The following is a 17963-nucleotide window of genomic DNA, read 5'->3' on the forward strand; positions in this document are numbered from 1 at the left end:
GACTGGGGTCATATGACTCCCAGAGAAAACCACAGATTCTCAAAATTCTTTCAACAAAGAAAGAAAGAAAAAAAAAAAAACACAATCTCTGAGAGCAGTTGCATCTGACATTGTGGGGGAGGGTCCCCACAATGTCTGACATAAGCATATCTGAACAGCTGGTGCTCTCTGGTGGACACCTTGTAATGGAGGCACTGCTTTGAAATCTCTCTGGCAATTCTGTGCTGACTTATCTCTGATATCTGCGATAAGTTAATTTTAGCTGATATACCGGCCAGGTCGATATCGATCAAGCTTTTATCAGAAACCTGTAAAACACTGTTGCATAATGTCTCCTGTAGTTCTGGAGGAGTTCATTAAAGTCTCAAAATTAACCCTGATGACATCATCTGGGTCATCATTGACTTGGGGCTGGAGACATTTGAACACAAAGCTTGCATTAGCTTGGAAAGATGTTCATCAGGCAGGAAAGGGTAAAATAAAAGATGCTATTTAGATGCATTGTGGGAAGTATTTTTGGAGCTGGACTTAAACTTAAGTGTGTAGGATGTAGTGGCATCTATAAGCGGTGGATCGATCTTTCAAACACGTAGGAGAAACTACGATGGCCGTGGAACTTGTGAAAAATCTTAGTCTTATTCTAAGCTAATGAAAACACAACTATTCTCATTTCCAGTTGATTATACACGTATAAAAACCTATGGATATTATATTACATTTCTGCCCATAGATCCTCCTTCATGTTACACACTGGATCTCTCTCGAAGCCCCTCTCACTGCAGTGAAACACAAAGAGCCCATTTACAGCTACATGTTACTGTCTAATACTACACCTAATGTGTTGTGGTGAGACTGAGCGGAGATTTACTCCTCAAAAACAACAAAGCTGACTTTGTGAGAAAGGAAAAATGTCCAGGATGTCTCACAACAAAAAGCGTACCAACACCAAGCAGACATAGAAATTCTGTTGGTTGTCTGTATGCAGCTCTGTAGCACAGAAACATGTTACAAAACAACACAGATAGAGAAGTGTGTTTTTATGTTGTCTTTAAATTACACCAACCTCAATAGACTGAAGTGATACTAAATCTATATATATATTTATATATAACTAACACTTTCTTCTACAGATTCATCATTTCTGAATAATTTACAAGAAGGTTCCTAGAAAGAATGGAATTTAATACGAATAATAGGAAAAATAGCAGCAGGGTTAAATTAGTACACTTCCAATGTATTCATTTCAATTAAATCTAATACTAGGAGTTTTTAACTGGTTATGAAACAGTCTCAATTTAATACTGATGCCTCCATATGACCGCGCATAAACAAACACAGACCATCAGCGAGTTTTCCTTATTGTCTCTTTAACTGCTCACTTAATCTGGAGTCTCTAAGTCAGTTCAGCAAACTGGTCAGCTGCACAAGCAAACATTGTGACAGACCCAGCTAAACAAAATCAACAAAATATGAAAAATAAATGTTCCCAATAATCCATTCAAATTGATTACATTAAAGCACTAATATTTTCCATGAGTTTTACCTGGAACAGATCTCTTATTTTTCCTACATTTTGCCAAATTTTTGAGGAAATTTACAGGCCATAAAATAAAGTGTTGCTAACACCATTTTGTACACTGTAGTTTTTGTTGAAACAGGACTCAGAGAAGATACAATATTAATAGCTGATGATGATGTCCATCCTAGTACAAAAGCAGGCGAAATAAATCAACCATTTCCAAACTGACAGGTGGCATCTTTAATCAATGTATTGTTGACAATATAGCAGTTATGTTTGTGTAAAATATCAGTTGTGTTGGGAGAGATTTTGGGACAACCACATATAACATACGAGTAAAAAACAACAACATTCACAAACAGGTTTTTTTTTTCATCCATTACATCAAGAGGCATTTCACGCAAGGCTACATACACACAACATACACACACACACACACACACACAACCACACACACACACACCAGAAGCTAAAAGCTTGACAGTCCACAAAAAAAACAGTCACACTGCCAATTCAGTCAAGCCGTTTTGGATATTCTTCTGTTTGGTACAACAAAAACGGTTGTTCTGACAAACAAATAATAAGAATACTATTACTAAATGTGGTCGTCTCCCTATCCCGCTCTCGCTGCGTTCAGTAAGATAGTTGTTGTATGTACAAGTGAGAGGCAGTATGGGCCGCATCGTTTGTAAATGAAGGTTTATTTACTGCAATATTTCGGCATTTTTTTCTCAACTTTGTCATACAAAATAATATTTCTCTGAGTATAGAACTGAGACAGTATCAAAATAAGTAAAATCAAAGTTTTACTAAAATGCACCCATGATTGGAAAATAAAAAATGAACAACAACTGTGTCGTTACTCCAGAACAATTGGATAACAAATTATTTTGACAGGTAACGATATTGACAGTGCAAACCCAAAAGGAAAATAAAGAAACTAGGTGTGACATTGTTTCAGCGTTGTGACGAGCTGTGGTTTGTTTGCCAGCTTTTGTCTTGTGTTTGAGCAGGTTGGTCTGAGCCAGGAGTGGGAGTGTGGGAGTCAGTGACATCACAGGTTTCTTCAAGGTCTTAAAAAAAACACAGAAAACCTAGCAGGGTCGGCGTCCGTGGGGGAAAGGGAATAAGGTCCAATGAAAGCTCTAAAGATAGCTCCGGTGAAGCGGCTGCAGTGGCAAACATTTACACTGTGGTAGCAGTGGGCAGCTCCCAGGAGAGTGTGTGTATGTGTGTGTGTGTTGGAAGTACTGGCTGTAAAATGGCTGAACGTTAGTGTTGCAGGGAGAGAATAAACTAATACCCGACAGTTTAAAGTCCATGGTAGCAGCTCTGTGACACAACAACATACAGATGAGGCTGAGGGAATGTTCATTAGTTTTTCAGGTATTTGGTCATAAAACCAAAGGATTAGACATTTAAAATTTAAACCTGATGATGGCTTTAGATTAAAAGTTATATAACTTTTGGGGAACATGTATGTTGGTGCAAAATATCACGGCAAATTATTCCGACAGCTGTGTGAATATATTTCAGCACCAAAGTGCAGACTGACATAGCCATTCCTAGAACCAAATGGCAAAAAAAAAAATCATTTTTATTGTGCCAAAATTTTAAGTGGAGGCACAGCCTAGAACATTTCCACCAAAAAAAAAAAAAATTTCTTGTTGACGTCACCAGCTCCTAGCCTCCTCTTTAAAGCCTCCAACTCTACGACAGAAAAAATCCTTTCACTCTGAAAGGGTCGACTCAGCAATGTGACTCACCCGCACACAGTGGAGTGAAATTCCTTAGAGAAGCTCTGAATGGGAAGGATAATTATCTCCAAAGACAGTATCAGCAAGATCCCATTCATACCTGGGCAATGAGGTCCCAAACCAAGAGTACCGCATGCCCTTTTCCCAAGAATCACCGCTTCCTGAAGCTTCCCTGCTTTTAAGGAGTAAAAGCAGTGATAACCCGAGACACCGCGACTGGCCAAAGCATGGCGGTACATGTGCTGTCAGTAAAGTTATTTCTGATTCCCGATCTTGCCCTATTGCCTCTCTTTCCTACCATTGCCAAAAGAAAAAAAAAAAAAGAAAAAAAACCTGTATCAGTGCCTGTTGTCACCAAGCTGCGCCCCCCTTTCAGAATAAAAGGCCGACAAAGGTAAAAAGGAAGGAGTGTTCCTCTATTCCCTTATCGACGGGTACGTTTGCATAAAGGAATACTACGCAATCCTTTAGGGGAAAAAACGTCAGTACACACACCCCCTCGCACACAAACCACACAACCCATCGCACACACGGATCCAAGCACACACATCAACATTTAACATACATTTCTGTCCAGGAGCCACATATGTATCTTCATAAACACATAATTAAGATCATCTCATTCCAGTGAAGACAATTTTCGTGATGTAGTTTTCTTCTTACATCAATCTTGGTCTTGTACAGTAAAGACTGTTTTAAGAGCATTCGCCATCAATGAAGACCCAATCTGGAACTTTGACTCAAATCCAATATTTGTCAACTTAGCCATGGGAAGATTTGGACTTCTTCCAGGACACGGAACACTTAATCATTGATAGAAAATGAGCTTGACAATAATGCTGTCATTCTTTTAATATATATTCATGAAATAAAAAAAAAACAACATTTAAACGCCCACTTTGAGGTCCTCCCTCCTTGAACGAATTGTGGAATTGTGTCTTCATGATATGAACGCTCTGTGGACAACATAATGGCAAGAGATGATCACTTATATACCTTCAGAGATGCACCAATAACATTTTATTGGCGAGTAAAGAGTACAAAATATTCAGGTAGTACTTGATACATGTTGGCCTTCTTTAATTTAGGCCATAACTAATGATTAAAAGCATCGCCATAATTACAGTTTCATGATCTCCAAAGTAGAAAGCAACATGTTAGCCGTTGCTTGTCAATGTTATCGGTGCACCTGCTATATACTATAACCATCATTTTCTCCTTCACGTAAAAGACAAAGCTAAGTAGATTCAGACATGTATATATTTTTTTCTCTAAACACCGATACACGGGGGGGGGGGTCATTGGTGTGGGGTGTGGCTTCATATTCTCCTGTCTCTTTCTGACATCGGCTTTCTCGCCGCGACTCGCCGTGGGCGTTCACGTCGCCATGCAGCCGCCGCGGAGCTCTTTCAAAAAGCCTACAATCTCTGATTTGCTTTTGTGTCTGCATGGAAAAGTCTGCAGACACACACCTATTCAGCGGCTCAAGGTCAATCTTGATCGTTGGCGGAGGTGTGTACCGAGACTTACATGCAATGTTGCTGAAGTCCAATCAGGAGCGGCAGCAGCGTGGAAGGTGAACGCACGTTTTGTCATCGTAATCGCGACCTTCCTCTCTGTTGTTCCTGTTTTACTAAACTGTTCGGTCATTCCTCTCTCTCTTTTCTTTTTCCCTTTACACTCATGGGGTGTTTCGCTGTTCACCAGAGGTGTGGGAGTTCCAAATTCTCTACTCCAAAAACTGAGGTGATTTCCGTTATTTTAAGGGAGTTCTCAGGTTTTTAGGAACGTCCTCGGGAGGGGGGGGTTTCAGGCTTTAGGGTGGGATCTATTAGCAGTGCACGCTACCTCCGTTTTCTGAGGTGACGCTGGAGGCAAAAGGTGAAGGGTTAAAAGGGGGGGGGAAGGAGGGGTTGTTTTGGGGGTTAGGGTGGAGGGTGGGGGCGGGTTCAGTAGTGCTGCGCTCAGTGCAGCAGCTCTTCAAGCTCACTCTCTTTGAGCTTAGCATTGTCTCTGACTTCATCAAATGTGTACGTCTTCACAATCTTCCCGTTCTGAAAGACTGTGTGCAGCAGGTCCTGGAGACGATTAGAAAAACAACACGGGGAGAGAGGGTAAAATGAAAAGAGTACAGAGGAACAGGTGACAAGGGAGGGAAGGAGGGGCAGAGGAAAACAGAAAATGAAGGTGAGAGAGGAGGCAAGGTCAGTGTTGGTAAAACAAATTGCTTTGCATTCATCTGTACAAAAGTGTCTGTGTGCTATTATGTGCTTTAAACTCACCACGCCATACTCCTCGAGGTCGCCCTTGCCCTCCTCCAGGGTGACAAAGTCTCCGCTCTGTGTCCGGTGCAGAGACAGGCGACCTTTCTTTGACCTCTTGTTGGGGTCAGCCACTGGGTCCTTGAACACGTTCACCTTTTCGCACAGAAAAACAACGTTGCATTTAAGTGGAAAGGGATTTTTCAAAATCATGTCTATTACACAAACCGCCGCGCAGACAAAAAGAAGTACTGTACTGTTCTGTACTTATTCATCTGTGGTCAACAGTTACATACCCGTTTAACAGTTAAAGGACGTCTAAAACAAACAAAATGCTTGATTTAATGTTGATTGGTGATGCAACGCTCAACCCCCCATGAGTTGTTACATTACCCACAATCTAAACGCTCTGTAACTAGTCTTATTTAAACACCAGACTGTTACAAAAATGATCACAGAAACACAATAACTCCATTCACATAACTGGTACTCACCCCCAGTCCATTAGTGACCACGTAGCTGCATTTGAAAGAGCAGTTGAGCAGATCTCTGGTCAGTTTCTGGAGCAGAGCCCCTCCGGACCCAAAGGAAATGTTCTCAATGGACCACCTGTGTTGCTTCATACCCTCCACTATCTGTGGAAAAACACACAGTAAAAAACAATGCAATAGTACCACTCTGTAATTTCTGATGCACATAATGTACAATGAAAATCTTTTACCATCTTATACATCACATCATCAATAAATAGCACGTGTCCGTACCTCTTGCAGTGTGTTGATGTCAACTCCGTCTCCTTGTATGACTCTGATGTAAGGAGGGAGAACCTTATAACCTTTAGAGTTCTCCACTGGAACAAACTTCTTACCCAGGATCTCTAAAACCTGAGGACAGGAAGAGGAAGGTGGTACAGAGAGAGTTAGTGTCCTGGCTTGTTTTAAGATCCTAGTTGAAAGGAAAGCCGCGCACGTGACCACACCTTCAAAACCGTATCAAGAGGGTTTCCTGAGTCCGGCCGAACGACCAGCGGAGCATCTGCGCTGCGCTTCTCTATCAGGCCCCGAAGGTCTTCTCCCCAGATCTTCTCACAGGCGTTGTAGATGTCGTAGCTGTCGCTGACTATGGATACGGGCACGTTGGGAAACTGTTTGATGATGTGCTCGAAGGCGTCTTTTTCATGGTCTTTTCCCCACGCTGTGATGGTACTGCAGAGAGAACGACAAAGAAATTATTATTTTGTCCTACGACAATTTCTCTTCCCATGTAGTTGATCAAAGCTATAACACAACATGGACAACTTCTGTGCAAGACACAAGGGGGGGAAAAGTACAACAAAATAAGAAAGTTAAAAAAAGAGGTGGAAAGATTTAAAGTAAGCCAAAAAGTAGCAGGAACTTCGCATTAGTTATCTCTTTGGCTACAAGAGTATGGGAGCAAGAGAATAGCCATTTATCAAAAGATAATGCCACAGATCGTCCAGAAGGGGGCAGCGCACTCCAGGTTTTAGTCTTGATTGAAAGCAACCCTGGGCCAAATTGCATTTTTCTTTTTATGTTAAATCAGGTCTGTTAAAGCCACCTTAAAAAGCAGATTGTAGAGCGTTGTGACTGCCTTTCTCTGCTCTGTAATTTGTTGATGGTTAGAAGGAAGATGGTCACGATAACTGTGGTATCACGCCAATAAACGGGGAAACGCAAATCCCACATACAGGTGCACCATAAGCTGGGAAGGGGTTTAATCTTTTTGGCATCAAAATATTGTGCCTGTTTATTAATGTTAGACCTGCGGCGGGTGTTTGTACTGTGTGATGAAATGAGTTTGGCTCCTGAACATTTGCATTTGAGTTGCTGCAGGCGGCTGCAGACTCCAGGCTCAGTGTCACAGTAGATTACAAATATAGCTGTTCATATACCAAGTGTGCCACACATAGCATTGTTTAAGATGATGATCTTGCTTTTTGTTGCCTGATTAGCTCTGGGCACTGCGTCTTTTCTCTCCCCTGACCAGTCACATTAGCACCCTCTGTGTTGAACAACCAAGTTCACCCAAATAAGGACATCTTCTTTCCAGTTTTCCCCCAGTCAAATCTGACCCTGAAGACAGTGTGAATTTTATGTCCTGGGGTTGTGAGATTAAATAAGATTCCACCACCACAATACAACAGAGGTATCTAGAATTTGGTTTCTGATTTCTTTGGAGCAACGCTCAAAGAATTGTAAAACCTGTTCAGTGTACACAGACATGGTATATATTTCAATACTATTACTACACAAATTGTACTGCGTTACAGAACTGACAATACTATAAACTGTTTTTTTTATTTTAATACAAGTTTCTGTACACATTTTTGGAAAAGTATTATTTTTCTTTCAAAGTGTAAAAATTGGAGGACACTCAAAGTTTTGAACGGAAGAGCTCTGAAGGTGACACACCTCTGCTCTAAAACACCCAACCATCCCTTTCCTTCAAAATCAAAGTGGAATTTCACTGTGACTCCTCCCTCTGACGAGGGGGGCCATTACATAACGGTTACTATGACAACTACTGCCACCATCCCACAATGCACTGGTGCGGGGAAGAAGGGTGCGCTGGAGCAGGAGTAACTGCCCTGGTGGCAAGGAAGAAGTGACTCCGTGTGCATGAGAGCGAAACAAAAAGAGAGAGAGAGTGTGTGTGTGTGTGTGTGTGAGAGAGAGAGCAGGATAAATGGATCGGTGCCATAAAGCAACACCAGAGACATGTGAGGGACATGTGCGTCAGGGAAGCAGCAGCCAATCAAAACCTTCCCCTCTAAGCCAATCACAGTCCCATTCACAAACTGACAGAGATGAACCAGATAATTAGTGTGAGGGTGACCAGGCTCTAATCAGGGAAGTGAATTAACACCAACCTGAGCCAAATGATGAGTACATTTTTCACTTTGGCTGATAAATTCCCCTCCATCAACAGCTCTGGCAGATAACCAACTTGTTATTTGAAACAAGTTTTTTATTTTGAAAATCAATTTGGCTTGTGGGTGAAAAAGTCTGCTTCCAGGCCTGGCTCTCAGCCCGAACGTGGACTATCTCACCAGAGGCAGCACAGGAGATGAATAGAGCCGCCGTGTGCCAACTGTGCCCCTGTGCTTTCAGGGAATATGTGAATACGTGGCTTATGCTGATAATTAACATTGTGCACAGGAATTTATCAGCCTTCAGGGGCTAAATACAATGCTCGAAACTCTCTGCTTTCCTCGCACATCCCATTAAAAAAGGAGTGTTGAACATGTTGGCAGACACATATCATAACGGGGAGGTCTTATATTACTGGTGTAATAATTAAAGTGGGTGGTGAACTACCGCCTCACATCACAATGGAAACAGTGCCACTAAGCCCACTGGAAAAGCCAGGAAACACTCTACAGCAAAGAAATGTAGGCCACACAGAGAGATATCCTGTCTCTAAGCAGGGACAAAGTTTCAATATGCCACAGCAAATGTGTACCTGTGCTCTGCAGCAGGCACTGAGAAGCCTGGCACAGGGTCCTTGGTGCCGTAGTACTTCTTAATGACTCCGATGCCGGCGACCGTGTCTGTGCCCTTGAAGTTGACCAGATGGGCGGAGGCCCCAATGCCTGCAGTCTGCAAAGAGGAGGGAAATGGTTCATGGGAGATAAAAGGGCAAACACACTCCATTATAAAGTAAATCTTAAATTCATTTTTTTTTGTCTTCCACCTTTTTATTTCTGCATTTCTTTCATTGTGTGTAGGGTTAGGAGGTTATATTGGCAGAAACTGAATAGAATATTCTTAGATATGTCTTCATTAGTGTATAATCCCCTGAAAATAAGAACTGTTGTGTCTTCGTTATCTTAGAATGAGCTGTTTTTATCTACAGGGAGGGAGCGGTTCCTCTTCCACGGAGGCTGCCATATTGACCGCAGTGCTAACAGGTAAACCACACTCTGGCTCTAGATGGGGCCTTTTGTGCTTTTTGCAGCCACCGTAGTTCTCCTACACGCTTGGAACGGGAGCGTGAGGGGAGGGTGCTGCAATCAGCAAGTACACCGATAGATACCACTAACTAAATCCTACCTGCCTGATAAATTAGACTGAGCATGGTTTGTTTCAAACACCATCAAATTCCAATTTACAGGCCACTTGCGAGTATCTTCAGAGCTTTAATCCGTAACAAACCGTGTGATATGGTTGAAAGCTCCGGGGAAATCAACCTTGAGTTGGGATTATTTTGTCAAATTTGTTAATTTGCTTAACATGTATGTGGTGTATGGGTAAGGATACAACTTTAACAAAATCTACTTCATTGTGTATAGTATAGTATAGCAGTATAGGAAAGTATACAGTACCTCTTGTGAGGAGACGCCCCTGTAGCCAAAGTCATGCAGTTTATACTCTAGTCGCTCCAAGTTCCCAGAAGTCTCCAGGAGGTACTTGGCGAGGATCTTCTTCTGCTCTCTGGAGTTGGTCGCCACAGTGATAGGGTACCAGATCTGAACCAGAATGGTCTGATGGAGGGAGGAAGGACAGTTCAGTTCAGTTCAGTCCAGTTCACTGGATATTTATATACACACAACATTTCACTGCAAAAGTTCACTAAAAATATCTCTCAGCTCTTAAAAAAACCCCAGTGTTTTCAAAGCAAAGCTGCAGCACAAGTTTTTTTTTTTGCAAAGAACAGACCAGTGAATGTCCTTGTCCAATCATCCCGCTTTCCCAGTATTCAACTGGTACTAAAACCCTAAACTAACAGGCTCAAGGGGATTATTCACACAAGACAAACTCTGGGAAAAATACATCCCTCAATCCCTCATGTCAACTCTGGACCAGAGTCACACATTTCAATATGAAAACAAGTGGCTTATCTGTACTCACCACCACCTGGGAAATTTTATGAATACACACTTTCTATTATCATACATGGACGGTACGTGTGTGTGCGTGAAGGTCTGCCTGTCTATGCTTCTGTATATAAATCCAGCCAGTCTAGGCGAATACATTCATATTAAACTATTATTATTATTATTATTATTATTAATATATTATTTTATTTTATTCTAACCATTAAATCCACACACCATTCACTTCCATTCTTAGATAGAGAAATCAATCCAATATGGTGACCACTGGGTTGTACAACAACATGAAGCTGACATGATTATGTAATTACACACTGTGCTGGAACATTTCAGCACTCATGAAGCTGTGTGTATATAATAGGAATGATAGCTAAGTACACGTGCGTCAAACCTCATTAGCAGGAGATAAAGCGAGCGAAAAACCACGTAGCCATCTTCCCTCCCCTCACAGTTGTTTGAGAGATTCTTAAGAGACAAACCTCATCTGTGTGAACTTCCAGTTCTGATTCGTCAATCAACTTTGCCTACTAATACTATGCGGCGTGTCTTTTTCCCCCTATAAACCTCAGCACAGAGTCACATGCCTCCTCAGACTAATCATAATCTAAACCATAATATGGTCTCATGTGACTGCAAGAGCACGGTTAATGTCCACACACACACACACACACACACAGGTCATGTGCCCGCTGCTTTATCTGCATCTTAACCTTTTCATGTGGAATCAGTATGTAACATTTAACATGAAATATAACAGCGTAACGTGATTGAATGTAGATAAACGCTCTCAAAGTTGTGCGGCAACGGTAACGTGTTCAACTTCTTTTTTTCCCCAGAGGTCTGTTTACTTTTCATGACCCGAAACTATAAAAACATCTAATTGTGCATTTGTGTTTAATCAAATATTGTCTCAGAATTAAGACGACGGTGACATTTATACAAGACAAATAAACCATGCCATCACCGTGTGACAGTTTGTCAGGGATAATGTCTTTAATGGGGGCAGCGGTACCGTAAGAACAACACTCGGGAGGAATGTTTGCGCACACACACCCACTCAAGCGCACACAAACACACACACAAACACACACGTGCCAACATAAATTCTTGGTCAGTGTCCCAGAACAAAATGGAGGGAGATAAGGAATGAAAGAAGGGAGTGGGAATAGAGAAGGTATGGGGGCAACTGAGAGCTAAAAGAGCGAGAAAGACGTAAAAGAAAAAGATTGTGATGTGACAAAGAGAAGAAAATGATAGACAGTCAAAAAAGAAGGGACAGCAAGAGTGAAGGAGAGATAGAGAACAGACTCAAGGACAACAGGGTGAACGCTATAGCTAATTTTACATCTGCCATGAAGGATGACTCTGTGTGTGTGTGTGTGTGTGTGTGTGTGTTCATGCCTGTATTTATATCAGCCATAGAGCACGAGTGTGGTAATGAAAAGGTGGAAAAAAAAATCCAAATTTTATCGGAACTGAGTGTGTAAAGAGAAATGTTGTTTGTGTGGAGTGAAAAAAAATGTTGTGACTGTGGGTGACCTATGTCCAAGCACACACAGAATGCTGTTTCTGTCATTAGAGTATACTGTATGAGCACCAAATCATAGAGCCAAATCTAGTCAGCATTTAGGAAATATTGGCTTTGCAATATCCACTGAGGGACTTCAGGGGAAAAAAAAGAATTAAAAAAAGACTTGTACACATTTAAAGAAACATTTGTAATTACTTAAAAATGTGTCTGCAAGACATGAACAAATGGTCCTTTGTACAGAATGTCAAAAGCTTTTGTTTTTGCATTATTAAACAGAAACAAAGAAAGCGCGTTGTTTCTGTTTAATCACATTCCGAGAAGCCACTGCGTGATTAATCTGTGGATGAAGTCAAACATGATACTTGTGAATGGGGGCCGACATGAAGAATGAGACAGCATGAGTCAAAGAGGGCCATAGAGAAAGGGAGACACAGAGTGAAGATATTACTCGTGGTAAATGAATTTAGTTCTGCCCAGTCACTGCAGACAGTCTGTTCATGCAGCATTAAGTTCATGAGATCATCTCATGGAAGAATCACATTGTGCATTAGCTTCAGCGTAATAAATGCAGCAGTGAGGAGGCTGCATGAAACGCCACGCCTGCTGCAATTTACAAAAGATCTATTTTACCTATGCTGTATGTCAGTTATGTTATGTTATGTGTGCTTATATACACTGATATCACCTAGTGACTCTACCAAAAGAACAGAGTACTTGGGTGGGTAAAGGAATAGTTTTGGGAATGTTTTGAATGTTTTCTTTCTTAGGGTTTGATAAGAAGATTGATTCCACTTTTGTGTCTTTACTGGGACCAGTTGCTAGTCAACCAGTGGAGGGGATAAGCAAATTTCCAAATACGTTGACCTATTCCTTTAAGAAACCATTCATCCAGACGGACAAACACGACAAACAGTTTGTATTTTGGTGTTTGTGTCTTTCCTCGTGTCACATCACAACAGGAGTACAACAGCAGTCATGCTATTAACTATAACAAAGTAGCTACTGTATGTATAAAAACGGGGCGGTAAGTAAATTAAAATGCAAAGTGAATAAAGCTGAAAAACATTCTTGACACTGTTCAGAATAATTTCGGAGATGTGACGCCTCGGACAGAAAACTGTTCAGGACAAGGGGTTGATTTAGACTTAATTTTGTCAACTACAAAAACACCAAACGAGGATTTTTCTAGTGCCTAGAGCCGAGTGACTCTCCGCTCCTGTACTTTCCAGCCAACCTGTATGAATGACTTTGCTGCAGTTACAGCACATCTCTGAGCAGCGATTAAGCTAGAAGCCATGACACGACTGTAATTCAGTGAGATTTTAGGAGAGATAAGAGGTGCCATTGGGCGCGCTGCCGAGCTAAATAGTTTATGGCTTTTATAAAACTGTTAACTCTCCTCTATAATTAAAAGGGCATAAATGTTGCTAATGTATTTCGTCTTTAATCAATAACCAAATAAAGATGATGATTAAATCTTACTGATGTGCCTAGCGATGTAGTTTTTGTAGCAATACGAGAAACGTGCTAGCATTTAAACTCTAATATGAGGGCGCAGGGGTGAGATGTTTAAGATGGCTTGACGGAGCTAATCCAGAGCTAAAGTCTGACAGCATTCAAGAAGTATTGCAGTGATTCAGTATTGCACTTCCATAAAGTTGGGTGACCCACAAAAGACAGATATGCATATTTTTAGTCCCTAGTGTGGGTCCAGCTCCAAAAACACTGAATCCTACATTAACCACAATCCTACTGACAGCATCTTTGAGTTAGACTGTCCCTTCCTGACGCGCTCTGATTGATCAATACACTTCTCTCATGTCAGGACCCACAGGAATCGACCTGCTATCCATTCTGGGCACAGAGGACAAACAAAACAAACTTACCTCCACCCAGTTGGTGAGCCAGTAGCATTCAGGGTCTGTGCTCTCCACCGTGAACAAAACATTGCCTCGAGGAATGACACTCCCCTCTGGCACTGCCTTGATTTCAATAGGCAGGTGTCCATTGTATTTCTGTAAAAACAGAGACACACACACTCAAATATCCCACTCAGAATCAGATTTACACTGTGAAAGCTTCCTCTCCGTGGCATTTCTTTTTTCTTTTTATTGAGATGACCTGAAAAAGGAGATCAAAGTGGCACACATTTGGAGGCAATACAGTTTCTGGTGAGATTTGACCTTCAGGCAATGTGGGGAGATTATACTAAATATATCCATATTTTGAGTTGCATCTCACACACAAAAAAAGGAACAAATCAAAGTTCGTTATGCTTACCACGACCAAAAGCGAGCAACATTTGTATGCTTGAAATAGAGTGATTTGCAAAAAAAAAAAAACAAAGCTGCCAGATTGAGAGCTGATTAAGCAACGTGGTAAGAGATGACAAAGAGAAAATAAATAAGGATTTATCAACACTTCTGCTCGCTCGAGAAAATACTTTGTCAGTACAGAGTGCTGTGCTCTCTCCAAGGTGCTGAAACAGAACCGGAAAAGAACCAGAAACATTTTATGCACATTTTCTCGGATATATAAACTGACTGTGATTGATTTCTAGTTGCTGAATCGGACTCAAGAAACTGGCTAGTTAACCCTTCTTGTCCTCCATTGGGAAACTGTGACACCAAATATTGTTTCGATTTTTTGTTATTTTAGCATTTTGGCTTTCATTACACAATATGGCCCCGCTTGCTACGTCAGAATGGAGGGAGGTTTTTTTGAGCACCTCAAAATTAACCTAGAATCAAATGAAATCAGATTGCTTGTCGCTATATGTTCGTTTTGTGTGTTTATCAGGAACTCACTGTGTGTCCTACATGTGTTTACATCCTCTAGCCTCTCTTGATATTAGAGACATCACCTTCAGAATGTTTCATTTGCAAACATTAGCATATACTGACACCTGTGTACACCTGCAACTCCAATTTCCAGCTTTTTCCTCAGACCCATTCCTTTCATATAGTCTATAAACCCCCATCGAATCTACTCACATATACGCATAAAATACTTTTGTACAAATGCAAAGCATCACCTTTTAGCAGTGTCTTACCTCCAAAATGTAAGTCCACCCTTTCTCGTTGAAAACGTCATCCTGGAAGTGTTCTCTGTATACCTCCTTTGCCTCCTGGATCTTCTCTGGAGTCACTACCTTTCCTAGAGAGGAGAAAGGAGGAGGAGGAGGAGGAGGAGGAGGAGGAGAGGAAAGAAGGGGAAGGGAGAAGAAAGGTAGTAACACGCAGTGATAAGGGAGAAAGGCCACTGAATGCCACCCTACTGTCCACTGGTCGGAAGAAAATTAGAAGCGTCCCGTGCGCGCTGACAAGGGCTCTTTGTTCAAAAACTACTTCCTCGTCTAATGTCAAGTTTGAGACCATAGAAACTGTTACACAGCAACACGAAAACATGTGTACAAATGCAAGAGGATACCTTCATATTTCAAAACCTAAAATGGCATGCTGCTTTTTTTTAGAGAGTTAGATGAGATGATTGAAAGCGCTCTCATGTCTGTGCAGTAAATATGAGGCTACTACCAGCAGCCAGTTAGCGTGGCTTGGCACAAAGACTGGTGGTAACAGCTAGCCTGGCTCAACCTTGGCTCAGTCCTTGTAGTAGTAGTAGTTTCCCTCGAATGAAAACTCCTAATAGTGAGATTGTTCCTTTAATACCTAATATGGTGGGTGACACTTTCACTTTTACAGCGGTTCGTTCTGCTGAACCACTCCCTTGAGAAAAGTTGGAGAGGATTAAAATTCACTCTGTGACTCAGTGTAGAAGAATCACGGTACACACGTTTGGTTTCGTAGGTTGGGAGGATCAGGGGTGCATCTCCAATAGTTGGCCTAATCATTGAGCTCTGAGGGACGCTCTGCGCAGACAGCTGGCCTTTCTCCCGCAGACGGTGAAACAGCAGCTGTGCTTTTGTCTTCCCTCTCTCTGTTCTCCCCGGTTCTCTGTCTCCCCGCACCTCTGCTACCGCACCATGAAATCCTCTTAAGAGACAGGAGGGCGATGCATTCTTTCTTTCTCTCGACTCCTTCTTTTTTCCCCAGTCCCTCTTGCTCTCTCTCATGCCCCTCAGGATCCCTCTAACAAACTTAAACATCCACCTTTACAAACTTGAGCTAATTAGAGCATAGACTACATTGTGTGCATTATACTTTGCCTCGTTTCAGTCTTTTCTCCCTCACTTTTTTGTTCTTCTTAACCTGCTGGCTTTCTGTTATGCTCTGTACAGTCTAATCAACGTGAAGCACGTTGTAACCTTGTTGCTTTTTGAATAAAAAGCACTGTTGCTGCGGGCCACAACAGCAAGCACCTGCCCTGCTGAAGTGTCATTGAGCAATGCACTGAATCTTGAGTAGCTGCATGCTGTTCTGCGGCTGACCCTGTACTACTGTGACCTTGTCCTGGAGGGGGGTGAGAGATAAAATGCTCGCACAGGGACAAATAACGCATCACAAAAGGCTTTTGGTATGTGCCCTGATTGCAAACTGGACAACAGCAGAATAGTGTATTGTTAAGCTCCCACAGAATGAGAGTGAAAACGTTACGTGCACAGCTGACTTCCATAAATGAAAGTAGAAATAAGTCTATGCCTGGGTTATGTAATCCAAGTATTGGAAAGTTATGCTTTAATTTGTTGAGTTGGCTGGAAACACATTTGTATTTACACAAACAAACCCGGAGAATCATTAACAGGGGTGGTGGCTTCATAAGGCCAAACCTGAAAAGCTGCAATGTCATTACTGCTGGCAGTCACTGAGAAGCTCCTACTGGGTTAGAGGAGGGCACTTCAGTGTCGTGCTAAAGGGCACTTTCATTCAATTGACTACAGAATACGAAACATTGGCCCTTTTAAGCTGAGTCGGGACTTACCTTTTAGGTATTTGTAGAGGATGTACTGTAGGCCGTAGAAGACGGTTTTGTCATATTTGACTTTTCTGCTTTTGCCAGGATCTGTCCTCTTCTCGCGGCACTCGAAGTAGGAGTACACTTTACTTGTGTTGGGGGGGTACTGTTTGTAATGTGTTACCTGTAGAGACAGAGCACACATCCAGGAGATGAGACAAAATTAGCACTGGCCATTTATAATAAAGAAGCAGAGTTAGAATAATACTAATAAATCATTAATACATTACATAACTTTGAGCACCATGGCTAATGAGAAAATGCAATCATCGTCGTATTAAAGGAAATGAGCTCTCTACTTTCACCATGAGCCTCATTTGCTGGTCAGGGGACTTAAAAAAAGGCATGTTTCGCAACCGAAAAATGAAACCAACGCACACACGGTGTAACCAGAATCACTCCCGTCTTGTTGAACCCTCACCTCCCAACACACACATGCACGCGGGCCATGTTTACTTCCTGAATAGGGTTTCTAAGAGATTAATAAGAAGTTTCACAATGACTGTTGTTGATGATGTAAAACACTGAATAGTCCCGATTTTCAGAGGAACTGACAAAACGCCTCTCTGTTGAAACACCTTCATGCAGCAAGTCTTGTTTTAATATGGCGAAATAACATGGAGAAATGTTCCGTGCAAATTTAGTCTGCACCACATCTGATCAAACATTTAGCTTTAGTAAGATATTTGAGAACTTTCTGGAATGAAAGGGCAACAATAAAACAAATGAAATCACGTGTTCTTGCCTGAAAACGAAGGTAGCCGGCTGCCAACAGGCACAGTCCACAGAGCTAAATCAAGGTCACAACCCAAAGTTTAAGGAACACTGCCATTGTGGTATTTTATCCGCGATGGAAGCAAACATTGCAGTTTGACAAAAAAAACCTTAATCAGTCTAAAATGTCACAATCTAGGCGAGGCATGCTTTTCCGCACAAATACACGTTCTCTATTATTCCACCACTCTGTTATTATTCAGAAAATACTACTTTCAGTGTGCTTCTAGTCATCTTCTAATCTACTGTCAACTGACTGATACCAGAGACATTGACTGTTACAATCAAGACAATGAAGTAAACAGTCTGAGACATGTTCAGGCATGTTCCAGGAGGAATAAACCGGCACAATAAA

At 41.7% G+C, this 17963-nt stretch overlaps 1 protein-coding gene across 1 annotated transcript in view; it reads right to left on the reverse strand.

Moving 5' to 3' along the window:
• Positions 1-5158: 5158 nt before the first annotated feature.
• Positions 5159-17963, reverse strand: part of nampt1 (nicotinamide phosphoribosyltransferase 1) — an 18825-nt gene continuing 6020 nt past the window's right edge. The window contains exons 2-11 of the mRNA XM_035676979.1: positions 16802-16958; positions 14976-15079; positions 13810-13938; positions 9883-10041; positions 9021-9157; positions 6517-6742; positions 6302-6421; positions 6032-6172; positions 5559-5693; positions 5159-5354 (exon numbers count right to left, since the gene is read on the reverse strand). Coding sequence (XP_035532872.1) covers positions 5241-5354; positions 5559-5693; positions 6032-6172; positions 6302-6421; positions 6517-6742; positions 9021-9157; positions 9883-10041; positions 13810-13938; positions 14976-15079; positions 16802-16958 — 1422 coding nt within the window. The 3' untranslated portion in view covers positions 5159-5240. The remainder of the gene's footprint in view (positions 5355-5558; positions 5694-6031; positions 6173-6301; positions 6422-6516; positions 6743-9020; positions 9158-9882; positions 10042-13809; positions 13939-14975; positions 15080-16801; positions 16959-17963) is intronic.

This window comes from Morone saxatilis, unplaced genomic scaffold (genome assembly GCF_004916995.1).
Source record: "Morone saxatilis isolate NCDOM2014 unplaced genomic scaffold, NCSU_SB_2.0 Contig10, whole genome shotgun sequence".
In the NCBI taxonomy this organism is placed as follows: domain Eukaryota; kingdom Metazoa; phylum Chordata; class Actinopteri; family Moronidae; genus Morone; species Morone saxatilis.